Source organism: Engystomops pustulosus, chromosome 6 (assembly GCF_040894005.1).
Source record: "Engystomops pustulosus chromosome 6, aEngPut4.maternal, whole genome shotgun sequence".
NCBI classification, from domain to species: Eukaryota; Metazoa; Chordata; class Amphibia; order Anura; family Leptodactylidae; genus Engystomops; species Engystomops pustulosus.
The window spans coordinates 81,402,391-81,420,332 of NC_092416.1; the positions used below are offsets into that span (position 1 = coordinate 81,402,391).

Here is a 17,942-nt window from a genome sequence, read left to right on the forward strand (position 1 = left end):
ATGTCATTATTCTGATGAGAAGCCCGGTTACCAATGCACTCCCTGACTACAAGGGAAACTCCAAGCACAGGCAGGATCAGGGGTTCTGCTAAATAGTAATTGTGCCATGTTCACATCCTAAATGACCATATGAGAGAACAGGGCACAATCATCATTCTGACACTGCTCTTGTTCTATCAAGGGTCCCCTATGTTGTAATTGCACAGCATAGCGATGGACTACATCCCTCCTGCATTCCCCTGGCACCCAGCAGGTGATAAAGGTATGCCATGCAGTGTGCAAGCCATATAAAGGAAGATTTACAAGAAAGGGGGAATATGCTATGATAATGTGTTGTAGGGGGTTAATAGCCAGTGGATTCTATGCAGCATTGATAAGGTTAATGGGAATGAGGAAGCCTGCACACAGCACTGAGTCTGTAGCTAGCGCCATCTCCTAGCAATCCGATTGGCTGATGGTGACATCATTAGCTCAAGGGAGAGATATCAGTGGATATTTCTGACACACAAGAAATAGGCTGCAATGGGGGGGGCAGGGTGACCCCGAGTGACAAACACTGACATAACCAGATCGTGGGAGCCTGTGTCAGCACCAGGGCAGCGTTTTTAGCTGTCACATTTTTTCCAGATGGGAGTGTGGCTGCCAATCTCCATGTATGCAAATATGTGTTTGGTGCTGGTGTATGCCTGCATATGGTGTGTGTGCAATGTGTAAGAGGCGAATGCATGTTCTCTGAATGGTGTGTATGTGCTGTATATGATACATATATATAGTGCATTGTGTATGAGAGGCTGATGCATGTTCTCTGAATGGTGTGTATGTGCTGTATATGATACATATTTAGTGCATTGTTTATAAGAGGCTAATGCATGTTCTCTGAATGGTGTGTATGTGCTGTATATGATACATATATGATGCATTGTGTATGAGAGGCCAGTGCATGTTCTCTGAATGGTGTGTATGTGCTGTATATGATACATATATAGTGCATTGTGTACGAGAGGCCAGTGCATGTTCTCTGAATGGTGTGTATGTGCTGTATATGATACATATTTAGTGCATTGTGTATAAGAGGCTAATGCATGTTCTCTGAATGGTGTGTATGTGCTGTATATGATACATATTTAGTGCATTGTGTATAAGAGGCTAATGCATGTTCTCTGAATGGTGTGCATGTGCTGTATATGATACATATATAGTGCATTGTGTACGAGAGGCCAGTGCATGTTCTCTGAATGGTGTGTATGTGCTGTATATGATACATATATAGTGCATTGTGTATAAGAGGCTAATGCATGTTCTCTGAATGGTGTGTATGTGCTGTATATGATACATATATAGTGCATTGTGTATGAGAGGCTGATGCATGTTCTCTGAATGGTGTGTATCTGCTGTATATGATACATATATGATGCATTGTGTATGAAAGGCCAGTGCATGTTCTCTGTATTATGTGTAGGTGCACAGTGTGTGGATGGCATATGAGCTGTATAGGGTGTACATGTAGTACACTGTGTATGAGAGGTAAGTGTATGGGTTGTATGTGCTGTATTTAGTACACTGTCTAAGTGAAGTGGATATATGGTCTGTTTTTGTGTACACTGTATGAGAGGCTAGTGCATCAATCTCTATGGTGTGTATATGGTGCCCATGCATGAACGTCTTCATACATGGCATGTATGGATGATGTGAAGCTGGTGTATATTTTGTGTGCTGGAGTGCTGTGTGTTATGCGCATATTTTCAATTCTTTCCACAAAAGGCCAGAACACTGTATAATAAAGGTGTGAAAACACACACTTCCACTCAGCAGGTGTAAGAATCTCTGTTTCAAACCGCAAGATGCCTCCCCTCATGATTTATCTTCTGAGGTTTAACAATGATGATGCAATTTACATGGTCCAGAACAGAACTGGAATAATGAACCCAAAGTGGAAATCAGTAACAGCACTGAAGCTATGCAGGAGCCACACACAGCCCATCCACAGACATCAGTGGATCCAAGCTGGGAGCTGTCCAGGTGCTGAACAGTCACAGGCCAGAGCCAGCTGGATAGAAGGCCCCAGCATCCAGAAGCCCAATCATACTCATGTACAGATCATCAACACACCCAGGACAGCTCCACCACTTTCATACTGAGGGATGTGCACCACAAGAGGCCACATATAAGAGCTCTCACCGCATGTACTCTGGGACAGTCATCACCAGATTTCTACCCCCAGACAAATGACTGATTTGTGTTGGCATTAGCTCAATCAACACTAAAGACTTGGTCACACACACGGTATTCCTAACTCTGCTAAGCTTTTACTGCTTTCTGAAAACAATATAACTCTTTAATCAGTTGAAAAATTGCTTGTATAACACAAGTAACTCTGAAGGAGCTTCACTTCTGTGCATTCACAGATTTCCCCTTTATAATGATAACATTGTCAAAACAATAACTTAATGATGAGAAGAATTTCTCACTTGATTCTTGGCCCCATGACGGAAAGTGATAGAGTGTTAGTGAGAACTTTCAAGATGTTTCATATCAATACAGGAGTGTGTGTGGGTGGTCGTGTGGGTGGTGTCTTGGCAATATCTGCCAAACACCCGTCGTACCCAGTCCAGGTTGTTTACTACAACTGAAAACAGAGTTAAACAAGAGATAAAACCACATTGAATTCCCAGTCATTTTAAGAGCAATATGTCTAGGGACTGTAGAGGAATCTAAGCCTGTTTTCTGGATCCTCAGTCAATATTGAGAAACGAAAAACACAAGTCTCCTCAGTACCATGTGGAAGCCTAAGAACCTAAGAGCCTCACGTGTAGGAACTTTGTGACAGAGTCTTAATGTGAAAGGACAGAACTGAACTATGGACCTGTATAGTCAGCAAAGGCTCCCAGGAGCTGCAGAAATGGATATAATGACTGGTTATATAATAATATCCATCAGGTCCTGCAGTCTTGAACATCTCCATAGTGTCAGGTTAGTTTGGGAGGATGGGGTGGTTCTTTTATAGATATAAAAGAGATAGATCTGCACATTCTATCACCATGGGGTGACTATAATATTTTTTGCCTGCTGTGAGGACAATAGGCCCTGCACATTGCACTTGGACACTTAAGCCTGAGGTTCACGTAGCAGAAGGACAGAACCTTTCAATATCATCTCTAAAGACTTACAACAATTTGTACCACAGAGCTTACATTCTACAAATGAAGAACATCCTCAAGGTCACAGACACATCACTGCTCCCATCTTACAAGTTTTTAACTTCCAAGTTTTCTGTGTCTTTAAAAAAAAAAAAGAGCCCGTCAGTGTGTTCACAGGAGGTGAAATGAGGTAAAGGCTGCAGGGAGCTGCTCTGCCAGGGAACATTTTAATGGTGTTTAAAAAGCAGCGGATACAATGTGATGGCAGGAACATGGAAAGCGGCTGGAATCTGAGGGAAGGGAGTGTCAGCATCCACCAGTGGCAAAAAAGCTTTACTGGAGGCCCTGGAACCTCTGCAGGATAAATCATAAGGACACCCAAGTTAGATCTCATCCACCATGCCACAATGTACAATGTATCTGCAGCTCTATGACATCCCTCTTTATAACCACAGGTCACTGCCATGTCATTACTTCAGCTAAGCAACAGTCAGAACATCAGAAATCAAATCATCTGGGCTCAAGTGGATATAATGATGCCCTGTGCTTGCAGGTGGCACTATGTCACCCTCCAAGTTCCTGACATTTTCTTATTCACCGCTCACCTTAGTAAAGTATTCTAGAAGATGGCATTGTCTATTACATAACAAGAAACTACAAAGTGGCTATTCACATGTATCACTGACACATTCTGCAGATTCCAGTCCAACAACACACAATGACAATGTCAACCACCTTTATCATTCTCATCCTCCTTATCACTTTTAACCATCATTTTCACATTCATCCTTTATTTTAATCTTCACTCAGCAGTATCATTATTTACATGTTCTTCTATCACTACTATCCAAATCACCTTCCATTATACACAATCTCCACTTTTATCTTGCATCTATCCCCTGATATCACCCTCATCCATTAATAACATGGCTCACCACCATCACTACCAGCAGCATTACCACTCTTCATCACTTCTATCCATCATCACCCATTACCACCCTCCTCCACCTTCATCACTAGCATCATCACTCACTGCCACTCTCTTCCCCCATCATCACTGCCACCACCTCCATCATCATTCACTACCACACTGATCTACCTCCATCACCATCACTTATTACCACCCTCCTCCACATTTATCACTACCACCACCATCATCAGTACTATCACCCTCATTACTCATCCACCTTCATCACCACCATTATTAACTTTCTCGACCTAATCACCACTTTTCATTAGTTTCCTCATCATGGTCCCCATTATCTTCACCCACAATCTTCTCCACCATCACCTGGGATGACTCCTGTAACACAGTAATAGAAGTGACACCGGGCGATGTGGACACCGCGAACCTCCAAGCCCCAATCACTGTGTGCAGCAGTAACCAGTGATGACCTTTCCTGTGCCCGGTGACCCCTCTATCACCCCTATCCTCCGTCTCCGGTGCCTCTCCAGACGTGGAGACGTTACTGCCAACCAGTGGTGTAGTAAAGGTGCGCACGGAGTCGGTATGGGACCCCTCTGCCTCATCCCGGGGCTGCACTCACCTTGAGCAGCGAGTCCCCCGGCGCCGGTCACACTCGCCATCACAGCGAGCACATACCGAATCATAGTAGAGCAGAGCGCCGCTCGGGAGCCGCCTCATATCTCACACGTTCCGTCTGCCCCGCACTGCCTTGTCCACCGCCGCACGCTTGTCCTGCCGGTCCCCGGATCATACCTTGGCACCGGCTCGCTGCCCGTTCTCCATCCCGGCCCCTCTCTGATCCCAGCGGTACGGTCAGGACAGCCAGGACCGTGCCACAGCCTAACCCGGCTCTTTACAGCCTCGCACCGCCCACGGACGAGGCTGATTGGCTACACCTCAGGAAGGTGGAAGATGATTGGCTACGCCCTAGGAAAATGGAAGATGATTGCCTACGCCCTAGGAGATGGGTGGAGATTGCACGGGGAGGTACCAGTCGCAGTGGATGTCGTGAGCTCCCGTTTCAAGGTGAGTTGTGGAGCAGAGAGCGCAGCGCCGCAGTATCATGCGCATTACCGGAGCCAGCAACGATGGACCCTGAAAGGCAGACCGGCCCGGGAGACTGGTGACTCCAGCAAGAGCCCGGGAGCAGGACAAAGGTTCAGCACCATCTGTGTTGGACAGCGCCTGGACGTCACCCGGCTCGTTACTTTCCAGCAGAACACTCCGCACTTGTGTTGAGTCACTGCCGGCCATCTGCTCTTACTGTACAGCCCTGGCTCCTGCCTTTACCTGAAGACACCCACCATCCCCTCAGGGAATGACCTGCAGGGGTTGTTTCAGTCACTCAGCCCCGGCTCCTGTCATTACAGGCCCCTCCTCTAACCCCTAAGTACCTCTTGTCATCATCACACGTTAGGCTGCTAGACTAATCCCTTGTGCTCCGATCCTTACCCCTTGTACTCCTGCCCTTACCCCCTGTGCTTCTGTCCACACCCTTTGTGTTCCTGCCTTTACCCCCTGTCCTTAGTGTTTCTGTCCTTACCCAGTGTATTCCTGTTCATACCATTTGTGCTCCTGCCCATACCCTCTGTGCTCCTGTCCTTACTCTCTGTCCTTCTGTCCTTACTCTCTGTGCTTCTGTCCTTACTCTCTGTGCTCCTGTCTTTACCTCCTGGGCTCCTGTCCTTACCCCCTATGCTCCTACCAATACCCTCTGTGCTCCTGTCTTTACCTCCCGGGCTCCTGTCCTTACCCCCTATGCTCCTGTCCTTACTCTCTGTGCTTCTGTCTTTACCTCCGGTGCTCCTGCCCATACCATCTGTGTTCCTGTCCTTACTCTCTGTGATCCTGTCTTTACCTCCCGGGCTCCTGTCCTTACCCCCTATGCTCCTGCCCATACCCTCTGTGCTCCTGTCCTTACTCTCTGTGATCCTGTCTTTACCTCCCGGGCTACTGTCCTTACCCCCTATGCTCCTGCCCATACCCTCTGTGCTCCTGTCTTTACCTCCTGTGCTCCGGCCCATACCCTCTGTGCTCCTGTCCTTACTCTCTGTGCTTCTGTCTTTACTTCCCGGGCTCCTGTCCTTACCCCCTATGCTCCTGTCCATACCCTCTGTGCTCCTGTCTTTACCTCCTGTGCTCCTGCCCATACCCTCTGTGCTTCTGTCCTTACCCATTGTGCTTCTGTCCTTAGCCCGAGTGCTCATACCTTTACCCCCTGTCCTCCTGTCCTTAACCCTTGTGCTCCTGTCCTTACCCTGTATGCTCCTGACCTTACTTTTATCTTTACTTCGTGTTACAGTCCCTACTTCTTTTGTTCTTGTTGTTATTCCCTGTACTCCTGTTTTTACCCCTCAGCTCACCCTTGACTACTAGTCTGTTTTCCTTGTGCTCCTGTACTTACTCCATCCATGTACGCCTGTCCTCACCCCCTGTGCTACAGTCCTTACTCCTTGTGCTGCTGTAATTAACCTTGTATATCTCTAATTACCCCTTCTGTTGTCTCCTTGCTCCTTGTGCTTCTACGGTTACCCATGGTGCTTCTTTCATTACACCTTGTGCTCTTGTCATTACTCCATGTGCTCCTGCTACTACCTCTGTGCTGTATTTACTGGTTGTACTTCTTTCATTACTCCCAGTGCTGATTTTGCCCCTTGTGCTCTTTCAAGTACTGCCAGTCCATATACCCGTGTACATATTCCTTGTGTTGCTGCCTTACCCCCTGTACACATGTGCTCCTAGCCTTACCTTTTGTACTTCTCTCCTTACCCCTTTGTGCTACTGTCCTTACACTTTGTGCTCTTGTCCATACCCCTTGTGCTTTAGTCCTGACCACTTGAGCTCCTTACCCCTTGTATTTCTCTAATTACCCCTTCTGCTGATGTCCTTACTCCTTGTGCTCTTGATATTACCCCTGGTGCTTATTTCATTACACCTTGTTCTCTTGTCATTACTCCATGTGCTCCTGTCCTTACCCCTGTGCTGTGTTTACTGGTTGTACTTCTTTCATTACTCCCAGGGCTGTTTTTACCACTTTTGCTCCTGCCAGTACTGCTACAGTCCATATTCCCTGTGCTTGTATCCATATCCCTTGTGTCCCTACCCTTACCCCCTGTGCACATGTCCTTACCTCATGTATTATAGTGCTCCTGTCATTAACGTTTTTGCTCCTTCCTTACACCTTGCGCTCCTGTCCTTACCCCTGTTTCTTTGTTTACCAGTGGGGCTTCTGTCATTAATCCCAGTGCTGTTTTACACCTTTTGCTCCTGTGATTACACTATTTGCCTTTGTATTTAGTGCCTGTGCACCTTTTACTTCTATTCTTTTGTCATCACCATCCCTGTTTTTGTAATTACTCCCTGTGCTTCTTTTACCTGTTTCTGTGCTCCTGTCCTTACCCCTTGTACTTCTGTCATCACCATGTAGGTTTCTAGCTTTACCCCTGGGAACATGTCATTACTGTGAGTATCTGGAAATGCCCACCACGGTCCTGTCTTTTCCCACTGTATTCTCGTCAGTCATTACCTCCAGATTGTTGACCTTGCCAACCTCTTAGTGCTCCCTGTGCCTTTACCAAGCTCCTTTTGTTACTCCTGGCTTATTCCGGTCACTCTTAGGTTATTGTCAGTGATATTTCTATGACTATAATCAAAGAAAATGGCACTCCAGTTTACCACAGTATATTATTGTGCAAGTTTTGTTGAAACCGTTTAATCGCAACCAAACTTTACATGTGCACTTGAGTCTTCATTACAGATGGAGTCCAATATACCATTAAAAAAGAAAAACTTTGTATTTTACACTATGGGGTTCAAAGTTGTAATAAATCAACAGACTCATGTGCCACCTCTATCAACCTCTAAGAGAAATGAAAAAACCCCACCACCACCATGTCCCCGTAACACCATTCTGAGACCATAGAACTGAGCTAATAGAAATCCAATTAACCTGTCAAGACATTTATAAAGTGTAGGAGGGAGCCCAAGAGAACCCAGAGATAACATACAAGCTCCTTCCAAGGATTAGAATCCAGCATCCTGGAACCAAACCCTGAGTGCTGGGGATCCCCTGTATTATGTAGAGGGATATAGAACGTAAAATGTGTTTGATTGTTACCACAGTCTTCCTATCTGCAGGAATAGTTCCATGACAAGAATAGCCACATCTATTCTTTACCCGTGGTGCGACACGTCAGACACATGGCGAGCAGGAGGAGACGGCCGCTCAGTGTCTCTAGCTCATTCTGTTCTTGCTGTGCAAATTTTACTTATCCTTAGAGATGTACTATTTTTTTTTTTAATTCAAAATCATGCCTGCAAGATGTTTGACTTCCGATCATTGAGTTCTTGTATTCCCCATTCTCCGGCCTGCTTGTTTCTGAAAATTATTCTTTTTTTCCCAACTTTTTATTAAATAATATAATTTCACAGGAATAAACACTAGCACAGTAGTAATAATGAAGACATACAAAGTGTGCATTACATATAACTTTGTCTGGCTCACGCAGGACCCTTCAGGGTATCAGCAAAAGTTTACATGGCAAGTAAGTACTAGGATACATCTACCATATATACTCGTGTATAAGGCGAGTTTTTCAGCACGAGTCACCCTCCGGCGCCCGGATCCTTGGCACGGCTCCTCTTCTTTCTTCTCTAGCCGGCAGAGTCGCGCTCATGTGATCTCCCGGCCAGCGCACACTTTGATGCGGGGTTGATGAGCATCATAGGGTGTGCCCGCCGGAAAATCGCATGGACGCGACTCTGCCGTCTAGAGAAGAGGAGTCGCCGGGAGCCGCGCCGAGGATCAGGGGTGAGTGAGTATCGCCGGAGGGTGAGTATTAAGTTTATTTATTTTATGTGCTTGGCATACAGGGGGCTGGCTGTATACTACAGGGATCTGGCTGACTGTATACTACAGGAGGCTGGCTGTATACTACATGTTGCTGGCTATATACTACACAGGGGCTGGATGGCTGTATACTACATGGGGGCTGGCTGTATACTACATGGGGGTTGGCTGTACACTACATGTGGGCTGGCTGTACACTACATGGGGGCTGGCTGTACACTACATGGGGGCTGGCTGGTTGTATACTACATGGGGGCGGGCTGGCTGTATGCTACATTGGGGCGAGCTGGCTGTATAATACATAGGGGCGGGCTGGCTGTATACTTCCTGGGGGCGGGCTGGCTGTATACTACATGGGGATTGGCTGGCTATATATTACATGGGGGCTGGCTGGCTGTATACTACATGGGAGCTGGCTGTATACTTCATGGGGGCTGGCTGGCTGTATACTACATGGGGGCGGGCGGGCTGTATACTACATGGGGGCTGGCCGGCTGTATACTACATGGGGCGAGCTGGCTGTATGCTACATTAGGGCGAGTTGGCTATATACTACATAGGGGCGGGCTGGCTGTATACTTCCTGGGGGCGGGCTGGCTGTATACTTCCTGGGGGCGTGCTGGCTGTATACTACATGGGGATTGGCTGGCTGTATACTACATGGGGGCGGGCTGGCTGTATACTACATGGGGGCGGGCTGGCTGTATACTACATGGGGGCTGGCTGGCTGTATACTTCATGGGGATGGCTGTATACTAAATGGGGGTGGGCTGGCTGTATACTACATGGGGGCAGGGGCTGGCTGTATACTAAATGGGGGCTGGCTGGCTCTATACTACATGGAGGCGGGCTGGCTGTATACTACACCCTCGGCTTATACTCGAGTCAATAGGTTTTCCCAGTTTTTGGTGGTAAAATTAGGGTTCTTGGCTTATACTTGGGTGGGCTTATTCTCGAGTATATATGGTAAGATAGCATAAGATACAACTGTATTAAAAAAAAACTATGTTTACCACTAACTTCTATCAGACATCAGCTTTGTATTATTACCACATATAGAAAAATTTACATCCATGAATAAACATAGGAACTAAAAAAATGCAACTCCAGAGGAGAAACAATGTGAAGAACACACCCATAAGTCTCTAAATGCTTAAGGAAAAAGATGAAATTTACAATGTTAACCCCTTCGTGATCATTGGTGCCTGAATGTCCAGATCGATACGCTTCTTTAAATGACGATATTTCTGGAAAAGCTTTGCATATCATAACAATTTTTACTTTGTATTTTCCATGACATGTGAGACTTTAACTTGATAGGGTAGTTTTATTAATTACATATTTTTTTCTTTATAAAATTTATCAGTAATTGACAAATGTGAAAAAATAAGCTTTTTTGTCACTTTTCCAAATAAAGTTTTTTTTTAAAGTAGTAACTATTACCAAAATATGTTATAAATATGTACAGCATTATTCCATCACCCTTTCCCAGGTTAAGCTACAGATGCAGAGGGTGCAGGTACTTCTGCAAAGTGAAAGTGAAAGTCTCCTATAGCTTCTTCTATATTCCACCTTCAGCTGACTGATGGAAGGGGGCCTCTCTTCAAACACCTCTATCTCCTGAACCCTTACAAATAGAAACACAATTGTGTCATATTAAACATAAGAGTCTCTTCTTTAATATACTATATGGATTGTGTATGGATGCTTAAGATATCCACACTTAAAGTTACAATCAGGAATACAAAGCTGTACATAAATATCTTTCTTTTAGGGTGAATATTGCTGGCTCTGTTAGGCATACATACACAATCCATACTTCATATTAAAGAGGAGATTCTTCTGTTTAAAATAACATAATTTGTAAATTGTGTAATAATATATTGTGTTTAATAAATTGTGTTTCTATGTGCCAGCGTTCAGGAGATATGGCTGCTTGAAGTTGGTCACTGTCAAGACGATTATAGACGTCCTTTCTGCGGGGGGCATGTACAAATAGGATGTATATAGCTATATGGCAGTCGTGAAGGAGTAAAGGAAGGTTGTCTCCAATAGCATCCCATGGGGACCAGACTTTAGAGAACTGGTTTGTCCATTCGTGCAAAGAGGCAGTCATATAATCTAATGTGGGATGTATAGATCTAATAGAGAAGGGGGGACTGCACATCTCCAAAATAGTGAATAAAATGTAATAGTTATATCAGGGTACAGTGAAATCAAGGTTTTTACAGCACTTAAAATGTGGAGAAACAGCTTTTATTGAGGTTTCCCCAACCCCATCGGCAGGAGTCCTATGAGAAATGCAACTGGGTCATCCTCTAAAAACACTCCCAAGACTTTCCTTAACTCTACATGGACGTTGTCCCAAAAAGGCTGTATAAGTGCACAGTCCCAAAATATATGAACCATAGAGGCTCTCGGAAACATCACATCTCCAACAAACATGAGGAATAAGCGGATTGAGTTTATGTAACAACGCAGAGGTATGGTACCACTGCATCAGAAACTTATACTAATTTTCTTAGTAGAGAGCTGATAAGGAGCCTCTGGGGGCTTTATCCCAAATAATTTTCCAGCTGGACTCCGGCAGTGTTTTTCCCAGCTTTCCCATCTCACCATAGAAAGCATGTCTAACCGGCTCTGAGTACATTTGTGTTATTAAGATAGATAGATCTGAGATAAGTCCTTTCGAGGTGGAGTTACGGAGACTAATCCGACTCCGTAAGGGGCGGTACTGTGGTTGAACCCAGGACAGAGAGACAAAACTGATAAATCTGAGAATAAGTATTGATAGCCAGGGTAAATTGCTTGGACACTGTGCAGAGGGCATTGATGGTAGTCAAGTGTTTTTAGTTGTAGGGTGGGCTAGGTCTTTAATTTGAAATATGTGCATCGGCTTCCAAAAATCAAGATGGGTTGTATAGTGTCTCTCAAAGCCCCACAGGAAATCTAAAAATAGCAATTGGATAGGCTTGTTATCGGGATCCTTAGTGGGATTGTCTTAAATAGGTAAAGGACATTTTGATAGCTGCTACCTTCGCCAGCAATGACAAATATAGAGTGTGCCAACTCTGCATTTGTTTTCTCACTTCCTGAACCAGGGAAGGGAAGGTTTCCTTGTTAAGGGAAGGGGGCGAGTTTTATCCCTAGATATTTAAGGGAAGGTGAGGCAATCCATACATTCTGAGAAAGGGGCATTAAAATTCTCCCCCCTCCAGTATTAGGAGTTTATTGAAGGGGAATCCTCAGCGGTAGAGTATACCGGGATCACTCAATAAGTTGAGGAGTAGCTTCAGGGCTCGACATTGTTAAAGCTATATCCATGAGAGGTCCTGATAGAGTTGGAGCCGAGAACCCACGAAGGACACTGATTTCAGCTAGTAATTTCACTCTTCATAATTTCCTCTTAGATATCAAAGTCAGTAACATCCCAAGGGGGGCAAGTGGTTTTTGGACGAAGAGCTCTACGATTGATTATACAGTCTTTAGGAGCTCAAAATAGTGATGAACTTGGATATAATGGCATCAAAGGGACACAATTCAAACACATTGGGAGAGATTTATCATAAGTCTCTTAGAGCAGAACTGTTCTAGTTGCCAATGGCAACCAATCAGAGCTAAGCTTTCATTTTTCCACAGCTGTTTATAAAATTATAGCTGAGCTCTGATTGGTTTCCATGGGCAACTACTGTAGAACAGTTTTACCTCAGAAACTTGATAATAAATCTCCTCCATTGAGTCACATTTACTAAGAATAGTGCAAACTGTGTGCCACTTTTTTTTTTGGTGCACCTTTAACATAGGGTGTGCGACACATTTCTGTCTGACTTTGCATGGTACATCTGGAACACTGCCTTCAGTGCAGATAGACTTCGTTTACTAGACTTGAGATTTAAAGGGAACCTGTCACCACATTTTCACAAATACAACTAGTGAGAGGTTCCCATAAATGCCTATTAACTAACGGACACACCAGCTAAAAATTGTTTCCCTTACACCCCTGTAATATCAACTTTATGTTATCCTTCCTGGAATCAGAGGGGGTGTGCACTGCTTGGCCAGCCCCTCATGCCTTTTTAAGCATGTCATATGACATGGGTGACATCATCTAAGGTCCTGTTACATTTGCAACATCTACACCATGTATGTATCTGGTCACATGACTCCATGGACTTCTATTCCGATTGGTTACCATGACCACCTCAGGTCTTCCGAAGACCCGAGGCTGTCTCGTTTTAACCCATTCATTACAATGTACGATTTGTAATGAATGAGGAGGAAAATCCCCATATACTGCTATACTGTAGTATGGCAGTATATGGTAGGACCAATAAGACAACCTAGGGTTAAAGTACCTTAGTGGGTCTGAAAAATAGTGAAAATTAAAAAAAGTTAAAAAAGAATTATTTTAACCCCTTCCCGACACACGCCGGGTCCCAGTGCATGGAGAGGGCTTGCTGGGCGAGCTTTTTCTATAGCTGGTAAGTCTTTGCTGCATATTGCAGCACTGATCACGGGTGCTTTCACGTCGCATGGGCGCCGCCATCTTGCCACGGATCGTCGCTCCCCGATGATGTCATGGGGAGCGGCTATCCATTGCCATGACAGCTTTGGGTCACACGAAGGCCTGAAGCTGTCATGTTTTAACCCATTCATATATGGAGTAAATGAGGAGTAAAATCCCCATATACAGGCAGTCTTTTTTGGTCTCTGTGACAATTGGATTTTAAAAATGTTGGGTTGTCATAAGAACCAGGATTAACACTAAAACTTCATTACAGACACCTGTGATAACAGTCACAGCTGTTTATTGAAGCCTAGGACTAAAGTACAATAAATTACCAATATCCAGAGTTCCATTTGTAACTAGGGTCATATGTAAGTCGAGTGTTCTTAAGTAGGGGAGCGCCTGTACTGCCATATTGCAGTATGGCAGTATATGGTAGGATCAATCAGACAACCTAGGGTTAAAGTACCCTGGGCAGTCTGAAAAATAGTAAAAGTAAAAATTAAAAAAAGTTTTAAAAAAAAGTTATAATAAAAAAACTGAAAAATTCAAATCACCCCCCTTTCCCTAGAACTGATATAAATATTAATCAACAGTAAAAATCATAAACACATTAGGTATCGCCGCGTCCAGAAATGCCCGATCTATCAAAATATAATAACGGTTTTTCACTGTGTTTAACCCCGTAATGGAAAATAGCCTCCACAATATAAAAAAAATTATAAAAAGTGATCAAAAGGTTGCACAGTCCTAAAAATTATAGCAATGAAAACGCCATCAAAAGTCGCAAAAAATGACACCACCCACAGCTCCGTATGAAAAAGTTATTGACACCAGAAGATGGCAAAATCCCCCCAAAAAATTTTGTACAGGAGGTTTTAATTTTTTTAAATGTATGAAACCATTATAAAACTTATACAAATTTGGTGTCCACGTAATCATACCCACCCAAAGAATAAAGTAGACATGTCATTTGGTGCGCACAGTAAAGGCTGTAAAATCCAAGCCCACAAGAAAACGTTGCAAATGTGTTTTTTCACCATTTTCACTGCATTTGGAATTTTTTTCCCGCTTCCCAGTACATGGCAGGAAATATTCAATACAGTCACTACAAAGTGCAATTTGTTGCGCAGAAATTAAGCCGTCACAGAGCTCTTTATGTGGAAAAAGAAAAAAGTTATAGATTTTTGAAGGTGGTGAGTGAAAAATGGAAGCGAAAAAACAAAAAAAGGCCAAGTCGTTAAGGGGTTAAAAAAAATTCAAATCACCATTCTCTCCCTAGAAGCTATATAAATAAACAGTAAAATCATAAACACATTGGGGAACATTTACTAAGGGTCCGCACGGCGCATTTTCGTTGGTTTTCCTGACCTTTTCCGATTTACGCCACATTTAAGTGGGGTTTTTGGCGCACGCAATTGGATTTTGGCACAATTCCACCTACTTGCAGCGACACAAATCGGACAACCCGACTGATTTGGACTAAGCGCGGGATTCTCAATTCAAATTGTGTGGCAAGACAATGCACTCACATACACCAGGAAGAAGATGGTGAACTCCGGCTGACCTCAGCGGGGAAGCGACAGGTGCAGGAAAATGGACACACGATCTTGAAGAATTGCGCTGGACTTCATCCTCGTCGGAGAACGCACTTCAGGGATCGCGACAGGATCGGGTAAGTAAATCTGCCTCGTTGAGTATTACCGCATTCAAAAATGCCCAATCTATCAAAATATAATAACATTTTTTCACTGCGTTTAACCCCCTTACAGAAAATAGCGCCCAGAGTTGAAAATGGCACTTTTAAAAACATATATAATTCAATAATTTCTGTACACCAAAGTATAAAAAAGTAATTAACGCCAGAGGATGGCAAAAATCAAAAAAATATTTTTGTACAGGAAGTTTTATTTTTGTAAATGTATGAAAACATTATAAAACCTATATATATATTTGTTATCCCCGTGATCGCACCGACCCAAAGAATAAAGTAGACATGTCATTTGGGGCAACAGCGCAAATTAGTTTTTTCACCATATTCACTGCATCTGGAATTTTTTCCCAATTCCCAGTACATTAATACCATCACTATGAAGTGCAATTGTTCTTTACTTATAAAAATAAAAAAAATTATAGATTTTTAAAGGTGGGGAGTGGAAAAAAATGAAAATGAAAAGGGCCAGGTCGTTACGGTGTTAAAAAGCAGCCCAGAGTGCCAGGATGCGATGTTCGGCAATTCGGGATGCTTTTTTTTTTAGGTGATCTCTGGATGTCAAGTTTAAGGAAGCCTCATGCATTCCACTGGGCAATGCTGCCATCCATGTACATGTCCGTATTGTCCACCATACCGTAAGCAAGCTGTATAAAAATATAGAGCATGTCCTATTTTCATCCGTATATCCATTCCGTACAGCCCATAGAAGTCAATGGGAATGTATAAAATATGTGCTAAATACTTGCTGCATACGGCTGTGCACATTATGCTGCCGTATATACACTCACCGGCCACTTTATTAGGTACACCATGCTAGTAACGGGTTGGACCCCCTTTTGCCTTCAGAACTGCCTCAATTCTTCGTGGCATAGATTCAACAAGGTGCTGGAAGCTCCTCAGAGATTTTGGTCCATATTGACATGATGGCATCACACAGTTGCCGCAGATTTGTCGGCTGCACATCCATGATGCGAATCTCCCGTTCCACCACATCCCAAAGATGCTCTATTGGATTGAGATCTGGTGACTGTGGAGGCCATTTGAGCACAATGAACTCATTGTCATGTTCAAGAAACCAGTCTGAGATGATTCCAGCTTTATGACATGGTGCATTATCCTGCTGAAAGTAGCCATCAGATGTTACAGGGTACATTGTGGTCATAAAGGGATGGACATGATCAGCAACAATACTCAGGTAGGCTGTGGCGTTGCAACGATGCTCAATTGGTACCAAGGGGCCCAAAGAGTGCCAAGAAAATATTCCCCACACCATGACACCACCACCACCAGCCTGAACCGTTGATACAAGGCAGGATGGATCCATGCTTTCATGTTGTTGACGCCAAATTCTGACCCTACCATCCGAATGTCGCAGCAGAAATCGAGACTCATCAGACCAGGCAACGTTTTTCCAATCTACTACTGTCCAATTTCGATGAGCTTGTGCAAATTGTAGCCTCAGTTTCCTGTTCTTAGCAGAAAGGAGTGGCACCCGGTGTGGTCTTCTGCTGCTGTAGCCCATCTGCCTCAAACTTCGACGTACTGTGCGTTCAGAGATGCTCTTCTGCCTACCTTGGTTGTAACGGGTGGCGATTTGAGTCACTGTTGCCTTTCTATCAGCTCGAACCAGTCTGCCCATTCTCCTCTGACTTCTGGCATCAACAAGGCATTTCCGCTCACAGAACTGCCGCTCACTGGATGTTTTTTCTTTTTCGGACCATTCTCTGTAAACCCTAGAGATGGTTGTGCGTGAAAATCCCAGTAGATCAGCAGTTTCTGAAATACTCAGACCAGTCCTTCTGGCACCAACAACCATGCCACGTTCAAAGGCATCAAATCACCTTTCTTCCCCATACTGATGCTCGGTTTGAACTGCAGGAGATTGTCTTGACCATGTCTACATGCCTAAATGCATTGAGTTGCCGCCATGTGATTGGCTGATTAGAAATTAAGTGTTAACGAGCAGTTGGACAGGTGTACCTAATAAAGTGGCCGGTGAGTGTACGTGCAGTATCCAGAGCTAGTGGGAGGTGCATTCTGTCATCCAGCCAATAGTCATCCATCCATCATCTGCCAGCCTACCGTATTTTTTACAGATACGATATGAATATGGCGCAATACATTGCCGTACTGTGGCAATACGGTCTGTAGTTACGGCCAGAATGCAGCCGTATATACAGAACAGAAAATACCATACTGTTGTGTGCATTAGGCCTAAAGGAGACCAGCGCCAGAATCGAGATGAAGAATACAATAGGTAAGTATGTTTAGCTTCATTTTACTGTGCATTAGTGGTAGATTTCCTTCTAGGTCTATATGAGAACCTCTTGTTCTGCAGTACCAGTAGTACATCTCAATGATACTGACAAGTTATACATTAATAAAGAGCAGGATTACTTTGTATTGTGCTCACCATGCGTCATTACTTATTCTACCAAGAGGTTAATGTATGTGTGGGAGCGCTTACCCCATCTACTCTGATACCTTTTGTACAAGCCCATGATGAAGCACGCGAGGACCCTGGCTTGTGCTCCCCCTCACATTCTGTGCACAGAGAGAAGTGTGGGTGGTGTCTGAGCAAGGACCCTGTGTGAGACATCCAGGTGATTCACTCAGGAAAGTTCTGATGAAAGAGACGGAGATGATGATTCTCAGCAGATGGTGATGACTTTTTCTACGTAATCCCAAGCAAAGCTTTTCAGTACAGCAGCCACAGACCATCCGCAATTACTGAGATCATTTTTTGGTAGAGCTGTAAATAGAATTTG

General features: G+C 44.1%; 1 protein-coding gene across 5 annotated transcripts in view; it reads right to left on the bottom strand.

The window, feature by feature from the left end:
- Window positions 1-4,973, bottom strand: part of IGSF9B (immunoglobulin superfamily member 9B) — a 53,523-nt gene extending 48,550 nt beyond the window's left edge. For 4 of the 5 annotated variants that reach the window (XM_072156748.1, XM_072156747.1, XM_072156750.1 and 1 more), the window contains exon 1: window positions 4,685-4,973. In XM_072156748.1, coding sequence (XP_072012849.1) covers window positions 4,685-4,748 — 64 coding nt within the window. In that variant the 5' untranslated portion in view covers window positions 4,749-4,973. Of the gene's footprint in view, window positions 1-3,191; window positions 3,271-4,684 lie in introns of those variants that run through there. The other variant, XM_072156752.1, reaches the window with a different exon arrangement.
- Between the last annotated feature and the right edge of the window lie 12,969 nt (window positions 4,974-17,942).